This window comes from Sebastes fasciatus, chromosome 23, assembly GCF_043250625.1.
Source record: "Sebastes fasciatus isolate fSebFas1 chromosome 23, fSebFas1.pri, whole genome shotgun sequence".
Lineage (NCBI taxonomy): Eukaryota > Metazoa > Chordata > Actinopteri > Perciformes > Sebastidae > Sebastes > Sebastes fasciatus.
This window is the reverse complement of record NC_133817.1, coordinates 14049847-14065332: the sequence shown is the minus strand read 5'-3', so window position 1 is coordinate 14065332 and position 15486 is coordinate 14049847. Positions and strand designations below refer to the sequence as shown.

General features: G+C 36.7%; 2 protein-coding genes across 3 annotated transcripts in view; one reads left to right on the top strand and one right to left on the bottom strand.

The window, feature by feature from the left end:
- Positions 1-115: 115 nt before the first annotated feature.
- pax4 (paired box 4) lies at positions 116-6859 on the bottom strand. 2 transcript variants are annotated; one of them, XM_074625386.1, is made up of 10 exons: positions 6393-6859; positions 5646-5776; positions 5243-5479; positions 4310-4400; positions 3587-3727; positions 2924-3006; positions 2786-2843; positions 2660-2694; positions 1891-1987; positions 116-1728 (listed from the first exon to the last, which is right to left on the bottom strand). In XM_074625386.1, the coding sequence occupies exons 1-10, from the start codon at positions 6421-6423 to the stop codon at positions 1412-1414; spliced, it is 1221 nt and encodes a 406-aa protein (XP_074481487.1). In that variant the 5' UTR covers positions 6424-6859; the 3' UTR covers positions 116-1411. The 2 variants fall into 2 exon arrangements, with proteins under 2 accessions (XP_074481487.1, XP_074481486.1); XM_074625385.1 differs by having other exon boundaries at positions 118-1728; positions 2621-2694; positions 6393-6854.
- Positions 6860-13616: 6757 nt separating this feature from the next.
- Positions 13617-15486, top strand: part of snd1 (staphylococcal nuclease and tudor domain containing 1) — a 213564-nt gene continuing 211694 nt past the window's right edge. Inside the window, exon 1 of the mRNA XM_074625382.1 lies at positions 13617-13836. Within this exon, the coding sequence (XP_074481483.1) occupies positions 13756-13836 (81 nt within the window). The 5' untranslated portion in view covers positions 13617-13755. The remainder of the gene's footprint in view (positions 13837-15486) is intronic.

The window sequence follows — 15486 nt, the reverse complement described above, 5'->3', positions numbered from 1 at the left end:
TTTGTTTGTGTTCAAAATGTAATGTTTTCAGTTTTACAGCGTGTTAGAAAATGTTGCTTTCAAGTTTTGCTTTCACTTTTACCACATAGTAGGTGTAGCAGGCCCCTGATGACCCACATCTATGAGGCTTATAACCACTGATAACGCACCTTTAATAAGCTGATAACAGTCAAATTGGGTGCATGTGTAAAGTGACAAACTATTCCTGTCAAATAAATGTAGTGAAGTAAAAAGTACAGTACAAGTACCTGGAAATTGTACTTAAGAACAGTACTATCATTGGCGACCACTATCAGCAACACTAAAACTGGCCTCAACAAAAGAGGGTTTGGAGGAGAAAAGCATGCTCCCATTTCTGACCTAAATCTATTTAAAAGGCTTTCATATGATTTACATTGGCAGTAGAACTCACAACACAAACGCACACCGTCATGTGGAGATGTAATTTACCTATCTGGCTTCACAGCGTTAAATTCCAACAGGTCATTTTGCCAGTAGGCCACTTCCATTCTGCTGACCAAGCTGTTTGCCTTCTGATCCCAAACCTTCCCTCAGGTGACCAATTATCGTGAAACTCCGAGTCTTACCGTCTCCTCGCTGTAGTAAAGGGATCTAAAGGAACTCAATGCCTCTGCCCTGTTGCAGTCATAAAAGCTGATACCGAGCAGAGCAGATATCAGGTCATGTTTAGACTTTTTGAAGCTATACTTTTATAGACGCTCCCACTGGCCCTCCCTGGAAGGAAAATGTTGGAGGAGTGCCGTAACCTCCTTCTGCACTGAAACAAACAGACTCTATAAAAGAGATAACATCCATATTATCTAGTGGTAACCTCAAATGATCCATGGAGCTATGATTTATGTCACACTGCTGTAGTTAAAGTTGTGCTCAAATATCGTTTCTGTTTTGATATTCTCTGTTAGCACTGAATGTACCCTGTAAAATCTGCACCCTTTCAAGCAGAATATGTATTCATTGGCTTTAATCACACCTTGGCATATAAAAGCCTTCCTTATTTCTTGGAAACTTACATAAATAAAAATCAGCACTTCGTAAAATAAATCATAACCACCTTTTCTCTGCAGCTTTATTCGGCACTTAACGTCTGACAAAGTTGCACGAACTTTGTCTTCTTTACAAGTCAGTTTTAAGTGGATTAAATTAAGATCCATCAGGGTTGTCTGAGTTTACAACAAGAGCTTTGAATTTAGAATAATACTTAAGATATTAATTCCAATGTTACACCTTATTATTTCAAGGAAAAGTGATGAGTGAATCTGCAGTGCATTGTAGGGGACCAGACTGTAATGCCAGCAGTCCTCTGTCGCCCTCTGCCGGTCAGAATGTGTCCCTCCAGTCTGGAAATAATACAAACATGCTTCACCACTGTTAGAAAAAAGTGACCATGCATTTAATCCAGGTAGCGGTGTGGATTCACATCCCAGGGTAGAAACCTCTCATCTGTTTGAAACGGGCTCCAAGTCAAAGAAATGCCCTGCTGGTTCCAGCACTGAGTCACTGGCTGGTCTGTTAATCTTATTGTCTCCAAAGGGACGGACGTCCTTGTGTCTGTGTGGTGGTGGTGGTGGTTCAGAGGGAAAGTGATTCTACCTCTGTGGAGATCCAGTGGAGTCTTGTCTGTCACGGTCTGGGCCGTCATTTTATTAGACTGATGGAGGAATGAAGGTGGCACTGAGATGGAGGTCACATATGCTGAATTTCTCGTACCTGTAGGTCAGATTGAAAGAATTAAATAGGTAGTTTAGTTTATCTAACTTCAAAGGATACTGCAAAAGCAGGTTTTTTCTTTTATTTGTGTGAAATATTTAACACCTCAATCAACAATTAACCACTGAACACACTGATTTGATAAAAAAAAAGATGTATTACCTGTTTCTGTAGGGAAGAAGTAGCCGTTTTGCAACTTCCTGGCGACTGCGTTGTACATAGGGGAGGCATCTGAGTTTTCACAGTAGACTCTTGACACCTTCAAATCGAGACAAACAGAGTCCAACTGAGCTGGATAAACCAAAAGACATTTTGTATTTCACATATAATCATGTATATATTTAATAATATAAGTCATTAACCCTTTAATGTTCTGCTCAACTGTTTGGTAAAGCACTGAGTTTTGAACTTAACTCAACCTAATTTAGCCATCTCTACCACTTGATTTATGTATGTTATGCTCAAAAAAATCCACTAGATGTAGCTGTGTCTTTAAATACCATGCCTTTTCAGTCCGCCTCCTTACAGGTAGTTAAGGACAAAAAAGTCACCCCAGCCATGAGGACTCTGCATATTTTTTCAACATCGTATAGCTTCAGAGGCCTTACTGAACATAATTATGTAACTTGATACTGATATGAAAAAGTCTAATATTACATCCATAACATTAAATATTAAAGTTAAAAAAAACAACCCATCTCTAGGTATTATTTAGTAAGACTGGGTGCGGTTTGATCCAATTTGATTGACATCGACCAGACAACACACCGACTGCTAACTCCTGATTTGGCAGAAAATAGTGTCATCGTGTACGACCCCATCGCTCATAGTATAGGAAAAAAGTTTTCAGGACCTTGAAGTTTGTCTCACAAAGTGTTACTTCACACTGTACCTGTTGAGATGTGAAGTTGTGTGGTATTGTTGGACTCACAGGAACAAAATCTCTTTGCTTTTCAAGGTCTGCAGCTGTCACGGAGAAAGACATTTCGTTAAATAATGTATTAGCCTATGCATAATCTTTCTAGGCTTTGCCATAAACACACACACACACACTTACTCTGCGTCCTTTGTTTGTCCTCCCTCCTCCATTTAGCCCGTCTGTTTGAAAACCAGATCTGTAGGAGACACACAATCATGTCAGGAGCAGAAACATTAAATGTGTGATTCTGCATGATTTAAAATGACGACTCTATACCTTGATGGTGTCCTCAGAAACTTTGGTCTCGGCTGACAGTTTCTCTCTCGTGTACATATCCGCATACTGGCTTTGAGAGAATTCTGATACGGGAGACAGAAATGTAGATTTAATTGAGCTTCTCTGAGTGGAAAAGATGCAGTATTGTGTTAGTTTTGCGACTGTTAAAGAGGACCTATTGTGCTTTTCAGGTGCATACCTCTATTTGGGGTTTCTACTATATGTTTACATGCTTTAATGTTAAAAAAACACTTTATTTTTCTCATACAGGCTGTGCTGCAGCACCTCGTTTCACCCTCTGTCTGAAAAGCTCTGTTTGAGCCGAAAAAAAGCCTTGGTGTGATTGGTCAACCAAACCAAACTCTTCAAACTCTGCTCCAGCTCCACTCCAACTAGTTTTGTCTGAGGGTGTACCAAATCCAAACTAGGCAGGTATTATGCAAATGTGTAACTTGGTGACATCACCATGTTACAAAAGAAAAGGCGGGACTTCAATGGAGGTGTTTCAGGCAGTTCAGGAGCAGTGCTTCTGTGGGGGAGAGTAACTCCCTTTGGCGTGGACTTTGGGCTTTGTAACTTTACAGACCTTTTAAATGCACAAAAAACTATATAAAGGAAAAAGCACAAAATCATAATAGGTTCTCTTTAAAGATTCAAAGTCACCTTGCTCGAGTGCTGTGCTTTGCTCCGGGGTGAAGGTGGTGCGGTTTCGGTGCTGGGCACCTTTAGGCTTCTGGTCATTGCTGCATACCGTCTCAGACATCTTTCTCCTGTTCACTTCATCTTGAATCAGAGAATCCACATCTGCATAATATACATACATTACATCAGCTTGCTAAAAATCCAAGAATGTTATGCTGGTTATTAGACCTATAACAGATCTCTCTCTTTGCTAGTTCAGCCACATTTTAATGTACTAGGCAGTATATAAAAACTGACAATAACCTGATATTTTCAGGTGGAATTTCATTCATTCATTCATTCTCACTGTGCAATATCATTTTCCACTTGTGCAATTTTGTTAATAGTCCGTTTACTGTCAATACTGTATATACTGCTCCTATTTTTATACTTCCTTCTATTTAAATGGTTCATATTTTGTTACACTTTGTTTAGCTCTTTTTTACTGTGTTTTTTGCACTATCCCCTTTGCTCCTGTACACTGCAAATTTCCCCACAGCGGCACTTATAAAGGAATATCTTATCTTATCTTATTTATGTAGATTTATGTGTAGGTATTTATGTAAATCAACAGGCTTAATATATATGAAATGGTTAGATTAGGTTCTTTGGGAAATTATGCACTTTGCCCTGCAATATAAAGTGACTGTGTTCCATAAAATGATCATTTTCATTAGTCCAGTGACCTCCACATGTGACCTTTACCTTGTTCAGTCCTGACATGCGCATTGATCTCCATGCACATCGGCCCATGGTCCAAGTGGATCTTTCTTAAAATCCGATTTATAGACGACACCTTGCGGAAAAACAACGTGCAAAATAAAGCATCATGTCAAATGCATGGGGACATTCTCAGTTTCATGAAAACCAAAATGTCAACCTAAACAATTGCTGTTCATTTACAGCAGGATTTCAACAGTATTAACCTGTTTTTGCTAAAAAACAGTGCTTTACTGTTAATACAAAAGAAAACCTGTGAAATTACGCTCATAGGCCGTTTTTTAACTGAACTATAATGCATTCTAAAAAAACAGCACTTTACTGCTGATCAGCTGTCTAAAGTATCATCAGTAACAGTTTCATGCAGTATTTTTTTTAATTCTGGGACCTGACCTGTACATGTGAGGCTTGTACATTGTACATGATTGTAAAATCAGTGAATTAGCTCTGTTCTTCACTCACATGTTGTTCTGGTTTGCATTCTGTGCTTGTAGCAGCTATAGACAGACATTTTGGGAAAAGTGTCAACAAGTCTATTATAGCCTTTTTCCTAACAAATGCCTTTATTTGTATTTAGTGAGACTATTCCTATGTCTGTAACCTGCTAAGTCTATGTATTTAGGCAACAAATAACGTTTATTAAAATGTATGTAAAAAATAAATAGTGCATTAAAACAAATCAGTAAGATAATGTAAAAGAAAGGTGAAAAACAGCTATATAATGTATCTTTAAACAGTAAATTAACTGTAAAATACTGTGAAATTAATTTAAAAAAAACAGTTCAAACTGTATTTTTCATTAACAGTACAAAGCTGTACATTTCAGCGACAGTATAATAATGTTAATTTAAATGCAACCCTGCATGCTGCCAGTTCTTTACTGTTATTTTACTGGGAAATTCTTAACAGTGCACTTACACTGGGAACTTTGGAGACTTTGCACATCTGTGCTGCTGCTGCTGCTGCTGCTGCTGCTACAAGACGTTTTCTAATTTCCCAAGCAAAGATGGTTGGGTTTTCCCGTTTGCACTGGATGATTGTGGAGATGACACCCGGGGTGAGAAGCCGAGGTCGACTCCCTCCGATGGTCTTTGGCTGCAGGAGTCCGGTGCGTCTGAAGCGACTCAGGATCTTACTGACGCACCCGTTGGACACCTGGAATACACAGAGAGGTTCCACTTTTCTTACATTCTGAATTCTGAATGTGATGTTCCTATTTGCTAAAACTGACCATGTGCGTGTGAATATTAACACAAGACGTTTATACGCCAGTCTAAAATGTGGTTATTTGCGCAACTTGTGCCAAAAGAGTTTTACGCACCCGAAGTATCCTGGAGATGTGGCTCGGACGGACTCCCTCTGAGGCCAGCTCGATCATCTTCCTCCTCTTGGACTCAGGAAGAGGTCTGCCGTTCAGGAACATCCCTCCTAGCTGGTTGACACCTCCACCACCTTTACCAGAACACAGCATGTTTAAATATGTCTTTAGAATAAGTGGTTTAGTTATGGAAAAGGGAACTGACAAAATAAGGAATATGGAGGATGGTTTTGAGAAGAGATGGAGTCTAACAGAAGGAAAAATATAGTTACATGCACTGTAAAAAAAAAAAGTCTAAAATAACAGAAAATGTCTTTGTCTTTGTAATTAACATAAATAAACTGTAAACAACCAGTAATTATCTTTATATAATTAGCCTTTATTTCTGTAATTTTACAAGAAATATTTTACTTTTAACATATATTTATTGTTAGAATAGTCATGCACCGTAAATCTAAGACCATCTACATATAAATCACAAATGAAACATGTAATTTTACGTTGCAAAAGCCCAAATTTTCATTAACTCTCAGAAGTTTTGCAAAACAAATCTGTATTTTTACAAGAAATATTTTTAGAATTCCATGAAATCCTTTTCTTCTAACATGAATAAATAGCAAACTTAAAAAATCACATTTATAGGCCTAATATAGTTCACATTTGGAGTCTCAACAAGTGGTATAATTATAGGTGTCTTAGAATCTAATTATAGCCTAAAAACTGCAGAATGATAAAATAGTAAAAAGTTACCTTTATTTGGCAGATCGTTTGTTCCACACATCTCCTCTTGGTCCCAGCAGCCTTGATGATGGAATTGATGACAACAAACAAAATGCGTAATGTTTCCAGAAGTGTCCAAAAGTCAATTGTCCAGGTAACTCCTCGTATCTCTGGTGACAATGAGGAGAATGACGCCCTGCAGCAGACCTTTATAGGCCTGCAGACCTCAACATGACGCGGTGGCCTGTTAACCTGAAATGTCAATATTGCCTGGAAGCGAATGTGGGCATTATAGACTTAAAATGAGGCTTCACGTTAGTAGCTCTTTACATAAGTTAGTTGACATAAATACGTTTAGATAAATATAACAATATCCTGGTTTCCATTCCACTAGTCTTTTCATTATTTCCAGGGATTTAAAAAAAAGTAAAGCAGTGTGATTTATGTACTATGCAGAGGAAAGTGGATAGATTCATGATTCAGGAAAAGATTCCTCCAAAGAGCCCTCCAGCAAGTTGTTATTTAAATTAAGGAAGTCTAAATTTGAGTTTGATCTATAGTTATTATGCACATCAAATATTTAGTAATAAATTAAAATATAAATAATAAAACAAAAAAAAAAAGATTTCTGAGTTGCATGTGCTTGATAAACCAAGTTAAATAAGATATTACCAAGAAATCAAATCATCTGTGTCTTGTTTTGGTGCCATATTACATACATTTAGATGGAGCTTTGCTGTACCAGAAAAGTGAATTTACTGCACCTGAATAGAGTTTACCACATTTGGTATAGGAGCCATAAACAATATTTCCACTTTTGGATCCTCTTAAATTGTGATTTGGATTCAAAATGTCTGTGTAGTGCTGTAACCAGGAGAATTAGCCATAGTAATATTTTAAAGTTTGGGAAGTCAGACTGCTTCCTTTTTGCGCAGTGGCTGCCTGCAGTCTCAAACAAACCAGATTTCCAATGCAACATAATTCAGTCCTTAAACTTTCTGATCATCCTACTAAAATGAAGGCACTAATTTCCAAATCATTTCAAAGTAGCTAAATGATCAACACTGGTTTGTTTCATTGGATTTAATGGGGGGATTTGTGTATGTCACGTGATTTGAGCATCCTTTTCCCAGGTTAAGTGGCCCAGATTAAAAAGGTAACTCTGGTCTCCTTTCATAAAACAAACATTTGGAAATCTGCCTCTGCCATATGGTAAAGTGCTTTTGATAAATCATAAATCCATCACCCCGGTCTCTCTTTTATTACATTTTCTTTTCAAAACGTGAACAAATAGACTCGTGCATAGGGCGCAAGAGAGAGGGCCAATTGGGGGGATCTGGTTTATCCAAGAAGAGGGAGGCTAAAATAACCCTCACAGATGTTCCCTTGGGCAGCCAGCAAGATAAAAATGCGTTGTAAACGTTTCAAAGGGAAATATTTGACGAGCAAATATTAGCCTATGTGAAAACCCCACATAGGGCTCGTCTTTTGGCCTGTTTAATGACTAATTGAATATCATTAGTTGGGTCCACACAGATCGAAGTGCCAACGAAAATAAAGGCTCAGATTTTAAAAATGCCATATGGCACCAAATTATACATTAACCCACGAGTTAGAGGACAATAATCCTCTCTGTGTATAATCAGCCAGGGTTACATAGAGGACAGCCATTTTTTTGGACACCATCGTCTCCTTGCCAACCGAGACATAAGGACAAATAAGGCTTTTTATTTATTACCAGGGAGTTGATGTGCTCATTGATTTATAGGACTTTATTGCACGTGCAGTGTGTGGCAAACGAGGTTGATTAAAGTCCTCAGGTTGTGTTGTTAAGGCAGTAACACATTATATTATGGTGCGTAAATTCTAATCTGGGCTCGCCAAAATGAGGGAGTTTAAATGGCTGACTCGTGCCACAAAGATAAGTATATATTTCACTAAAACATCCTAGGTGTTTGTCTGGTGTATAAAACATCTATATTGGTGTTTTACTGCGCCTCAAAGCGTTGACAATTGTGTGTAATTCATCCGCGTAAAAAGGTGAACAAAAGCTCTCCAAAGCGCACTGAGATGCAGAGTGTGCGCAACGGAGCTGCCTCCATGCTCGCTTGGCTGGCAGTTTTCTCCACCCTGTTATGAGATTTATGAATCGTTCATGTTTTTGATTTAGATTTTTTTTTACTTTAGAAAATGGTTTTTTTCCATTCTATGAGCGCAGACTCTTGTGTTTGTCCTTTATTATTAATAGATCTCCTCCCTTCAGTTTATGTCCGTGGCCAAATGTGCCGATTTCAGCAGCAGTCTGTCTTAACATGCCATTCAATTTTCAAGTCTTAAATGCTTTATTTTTTTAAACAAGTCAAAGGATGTGACCTTAAGTTCATTGGTAGATTTTTCCACTTGTTTTTATTTCAAAACATTTAAATAATAATATAATAATAATAATAAGTTTATTTGTAGAGCACTTTTCAAGAACAAAGTGCTTTCCAAGGAAATCCACATAATGTACAACAGAATACACTGAAACATAAATAATTAAATAAAAAACAATAGAATGGGGAAATAAAGAAACAAGCATATACATATTCATACAGTTACATATGCACATATATACACATCAGCACACAAACATACAAAAGACTATAATTCAGCTGATTGAAAAAACATTTATTTTATAAAAGTGGGTTTTAAGACTTAAAAGTTGTGACCGAGTCTGCTGATCTAATGCTAATTGGAAGACTGTTCCAGAGTCGGCTTTTCAGAAAGACTCAAAATTGGATACCTGACGTGTTAATTACACATTTTATGCAGCCTGGGTTAAAGTGCCTGTGTTTTACAATAGTTCGTATTTCCACATTACCAAATCTTCCACCATCGTCTTAAACTAATTACATACATTATGAAGAGAAATGTCATTGAATCTTTTATTCTAGCATTGTCTTCAAATTGTGTTAATCATCATATTTTCTTATAACACAGTTGAGCTATCCTATATGCCCACAGTGGATATCAGTCCCCTTGATTATAATCTATTATTATACGTTTTTTTTTGTGAAATTAGTTTTATTTGTTGTGCACTGCAACTACGATACGCAGAAATATGATAATAAACAAGATAAATTCCATTAAAATTAATACCAAACAGGCCATGTAGCGATATTCCTGCTTTCCCAAGTATCGTCAGGTTTGTTAATGAAGAAGATTTAGTCACTGACTAATGTAGATTTTCTTTTTCAAACTTTACGCACCACGCTATAACAAAACAAACCATATCCGTATGGAATATGAATAAACAGCATTGTCTATCTACACTCACCGGCCACTTTATTGGGTCGAAGGTGTACCTGATAAAGTGGCCGGTGCTAGTACCGGGTGGTCTTCTGCTGCTGTAGACCATCTGCTTCAAGGTTCGACGTGTTGTGCGTTCAGAGATGGTATTCTGAATACTTTGGTTGTAGCAAGTGGTTATTTGAGTTACTGTTGCCTTTCTATCATCTCGAACCATTCTCCTCTGACCTCTGACATCAACAAGGCATTTTCGTCCACACAACTGCCGCTCACTGGATATTTTTTCTTTTTCGGACCATTCTCTGTAAACCCTAGAGATGGTTGTGCGTGAAAATCCCAGTAGATCAGCAGTTTTGGAAATACTCAGACCAGCCCGTCTGGCACCAACAACCATTCAACGTCACTTAAATCCCCTTTCTTCCCCATTCTGATGCTCGGTTTGAACTTCAGCAAGTCGTCTTCACCACCTCTAGATGCCTAAATGCATTGAGTTACTGCCAATGTATTTGGCTGATTAGCTATTTGTGTTAACAAGTAATTGAACAGGTGTGCCTAATAAAGTGGCCGGTGAGTGTATAAGCTCTATCAGTGCCCTATAATAATAACGTCCCACTGGAAAAGAATGGAACATCCAGTGCGCCTTTATGAAACCTACAGTGATGGAGATGTCCTATGATGCGCATTAGACAAAGAGTGTGTAAGGCAAAGGTTTGTAGCAGACGCTTAGGCTGCTACAAAGACAATTGCATAATACCCTAAATTTGAATTTAACATTTTTTTAAATTTTTTTTTTGCATTATGAATGTGAAAACGTTTCCTACATTTATATTTGTATTTTAATGAACATTTTAGCTGTGCCAGTGCCCAACCACTTTATACCATTTTTGTCTGCATTTTCTCCAATCTGATACTATCTGATTGTGTATCATGTAAATCATCTTTTGTTTCTTTTTTTCCTCAGGTAACATCATGATGCCAGCTTCTCTCCTGAATCTGCTGAAATAAGTGAGTATAGCTTATTATGTATAGAAATAATAAAAAAAAAAATTGACTAATAGAAATTAAGAGTCAGCTGGAAACTGAGTAATAAAAATGGAAGATGGCTTGAATTGCCTAAGATGAATATGGTACATACATAATATAATAATAATAATAATAATAATACAAAATATATTTGCTTGATAATGTTTAGTTGTTGACAATCTATAGCTAACATCCCTCTTGTCACCACTGACTGACTGACTGTACTGAACATCCAAACTACTTAAACATGATCACAAATGCTTATAGTGAGTCAAAATGTCCACCCTGCAAGTAATCTCAGTCAACTCTGCCAGGGTTGACAAGTGATGTGACAATATTGCCAAACCACTATAATTTGTAGCATACACACATATGCATGGACAGAGGTAATGGAGTGGGGAGGGGAGGTTATTTGTAGCCATAAAACATGAATAGATATGTACTTAAATACAAGAATAGACCTAAAGGATATGAAACTTACACTCTACTGTACAAAGAAAAGCTTCTTCTTAGTTAAACTGACTTCTTTCCTGGTGCTTTTTACACAGCTAGTGCTGGAGTTCAGGGCACATGCAAGGATGCTGATACAAACTATGTGTCAACAGTTCAGCAGATACAGACAGGTGACAATTAAAGCATTCCATAAACATGAGATGAAAATGAGGTACATCATACACTGTGGCCTTCCCAGTTTCCAAATCTTAACCCAGCTAAATACCAATGGGAGACTTTGGACCACTAGAGAGTTGGAATCTATGCCAGGGAGCATTTTATCTGTCTGCCTGTCTCTCTCTGTCACACACAGTTCATATAGTAGTCACTTTTGGGAATTAATGTCAGAGCATTCAAAGAGTCATAAAAACATCTCAAGGTATTTAGCCTGCAAATATTTAGAGAAGGTCTCATGAGCATTAATGTTATTTTCCAGCAATACCCTGCTTCCCACACACACGGTTACTCAGTCACATCTGCGAGCTGCCCCCTAGTACAACTGAGCAGCAGCACAAAAAAAAAATCATCTGATGCAAGATTATCACCATATTGATGGTGACACCATCCATTACTCATCATTTGTCATCATCATATTTAGTCTATTTATATCCATCTTAACAAAAAAACATATTAGAGTTTAAAATGGCAAGGATTAACATTAACAATGCCAATAACAGTGAGTGAGCTGTCTTGTTCTATAGAATATAATGTAATTGAATATTGCCCTGTAAACCTCATGCATACCAGCTTGTGTGTGTGTTTGGTGTTTGCGTGTGTGACATCCTGTTAAATTTAGTCATAAATAAATAAATAATTGTTTTTCAATTATTATTTGTTCTTTTAAAAATTAATTTTATTATATATATATATAAAAATATTAAAAGTATTTATTAATTTTATTTCCTCTAGATTTATATAATTCCATTTATTTATTTACCTATTTATTTATTTTTTAAATCCCCGTCTTTCATTGTTATTGTTATTATTATTTTTCAGGGTGGGGGGTTGTTCTATTGGTTCATTTTTATTTTATTTTTTCTTTCTTTGTCATCCTTAAATTCCCTTGCTGTTTTTTCCTTATAAATAAATAAATAAAATCCCATAACTATTATATTATAATATCCTATTTGGTTTTATTTCAGTCATTAAATCTTGTGGAACAAAGCTTGCAGGGCAAAAAATGAGAAGAACAATGTATGCAGGAAATTGAGGTAAATTTATTTGCCTACTTCTTCTAATCAGTCCCAATATATATATTAAACAATAACATTTCATGCAAAGTACACATCATTTCTGGCAACAATATACTTAATTTGTCATTTTGTAAGGGTCGTTTGTGTGAAGCTCAGATTGAACTGTCATACAATACATAATGAACTTATTTAACGATATAAATGCAACTGTATGTTAAATACCAGTGTTGGCAATGTGCCTCTTACAACTGTCACTAACATACAAATAAATAAATAAAATCCCATAACTATTATATTATAATATCCTATTTGTTTTATTTTAAGTTATTAAATCTTGTGGAACAAAGCTGCAGGGCCAAAAATGAGAAGAACAATGTATGCAGGAAATTGAGGTACATTTATTTGCCTACTTCTTCTAATCAGTTCCAATATATATATATATATATATATAAACAATAACATTTCATGCAAAAGTAAACATTATTTCTGGCAACTGTTATATACAATATACTTCATTTGCCATTTTTGTTAGGGTCGATTGTGTGAAGCTAAGATTTAAATGTCATACAACTTTAATTAACTTATTTAACTATATAAATGCAACTGTATGTTAAATACAATGTGTCGCTAACAACTGTCACTAACATACAAATAAATAAATAAATACATATTATTTATTATAATATAATATAAATTTATTTGCCTGCTTCTAATCAGTTCCAATATATATTCAATTAAATGTATTTTTATATAGCGTCAAATCATAACAGAAGTTATCTCGAGACGCTTATATTTTTATATTAAACAATAACATTTCATGCAAAGTACACATTTATTTCTGGCAACTGTTATATACAATATACTTAATTTGTCATTTTTGTAAGGGTCGTTTTTTTGTGAAGCTCAGATCGATGCTCAAATATTAAACTTCCGACAGACCTTGAAGGCAGCATTAGCTGGGTTAACACTATGCTGACGTGTCGCACCTCTTCACCCGGAAGCCTTTACTTCAATTTGTCTCTTGCGGTCCGAGTCCATTCGCTCCCATTCATTCTGCTCCCCGTAGACCAAGGCCTATTAAAAGAAGGATAGAACATGCGTCAAGGCTGTGGAGGTAATACACATGCGCAGTAGAATCTGGTCTGCCAATCACAACGCGGGACTGCAGCTTGAGTTCCACTGCGCATGCGTCATATCCCCTGTGATCGAGCCTCCTTCTATAGGCCTTGCCTCAGACCCGGAATCATTTTGACGCATGGCAAAGTGTGTTTCCGGTACAACGTGTGTGTTGATCGTGTATTCAGCCTTTTTCCTCTCTTGGCTTTCAGAGTCCCAGCTCCCTTAACCTGGTCACCCCTTTATTATCGTTGTAGTAATCTCTGAACACCGTTGTGGACATGGCATCTGTTTCGGCTCCAGCTCAGACAAACCCTTCTTCTCCGTCTGCTGCTTCTCTGCAAAGAGGAATAGTGAAAATGGTAGGAAATACTCTTAACATACATGAATACGTTGAGTCTAAGGGGGTACAGCTAGTTAATGAACGTTACACTAACTGCCTATTGTCATACAACTTTTAATGAACTTATTTAACCATATAAATGCAACTGTATGTTAAACACCAGTGTGTCGCTATAACAACTGTCACAGCTCACCTGGCTGCGACCAGCATGCACAGCTAACAGCCAGCTAGTTGCTAGCCTGCTAACAAGCTGAAGCCAAGGCCTATAGAAGGAGGATGGGACATGGGTCTTGGGGTATAGATAGATAGATAGATAGAAAGAACGAAAGAAAGAAAGAAACTTTATTGATCCCATGGGAAATTCAAGTTTCCAGCATCACAGTTCCACAGTGCAAAACATGTTGGTAAAAAAAGTTAGTAGTGCAAAATACAAAAAAAATATACCAGATATAAAAAATACAAGGAGATGAAGAAAACTGTTAAAAGTGAATATAGTGCAGAGTAACAGCAGTGATACACGACTATTAAAAAAGTGAGTATAGTGCAGAAGAGACTGTATAAATTGAATATAGTGCAGAAGAGACTGTTAAAAATGAATATAGTACAGGGTAACTCCAGTAGCTTAGTCTATGAAAGTGCACTGTGTGCATTATTATCTGGGGTAAAGGTAGGTATTTATATTTATAAGGAAAACAGAACATGGGGTGCTTTTCATAGATAGATAGATAGATAGATAGTAACTTTATTGATCCCGAGGGAAATTCAACTTTCCAGCATCACAGTCCATAGTGCAAAAACATGTTAGTAAACATTTTGGCAGTAAAAAAAAGTTAGTATTGCAAAGTACAAAAAAAATATACCAGATATAAAAATACAAGGAGATGAAGAAAAAACTGTTAAAACTGAATATAGTGCAGCTAGTGCCACAGCCAGGACTTTAAAATACTGATCAGGTTACAAGTTCAAGTAAAAAGCAAAAAGTCTTGTTTACAGTTCTTTCCTGACTTTTATTGTTAGTTTATTTCCAAAGCTCTCTCCACACAGAAATGAGGGGACACCCGAATCCAGTGATTAATGTATTTTTCTGTCCCAAAAGTAGAACTAAATTTGAAAATACTGAATACTGGATTTGCCAATGAAATAACCCCATGTGTCATTTTTATATTTTAGCATGTTAACTCCTCAATAGAGGTGTGTAGTATGACGCATGCGCAGTGTGACCAGATTCTACTGCGCATGTGCAATACCCCCGTAGATATGACGCCAGTCCTATCCTCCTTCTATAGGCCTTGAGCTGAAGCCAAACTGACGTTAGCACACGTTTACTATCATGCTAGTTAGCGCTTAAGTAACTTGAATAAACAATCTCAGTGGAAAAGTGTATTGACAAACTGTCAAAAGTCCTCTGTCATTACATAAAACGTGAATTTACACGTACTAATAAACAACTAAACTGTAAACTGTCATTCACTAACTTAACTGTAACGTTAACAGATGTTTAGTTCCCAGCTAACGGCTAAGCTAACTAGCTGTTGGCTAACTAGCATTTGTGTTGATTTAATGAACAAAGTTGGTGCTTTGCGGTGTTACTGAAGACGTTTTACGCTGAAACTGAATTAATTCATCTGATTTGACACATGTAAATTGTGTATTAACTCCCAAAGCTTCT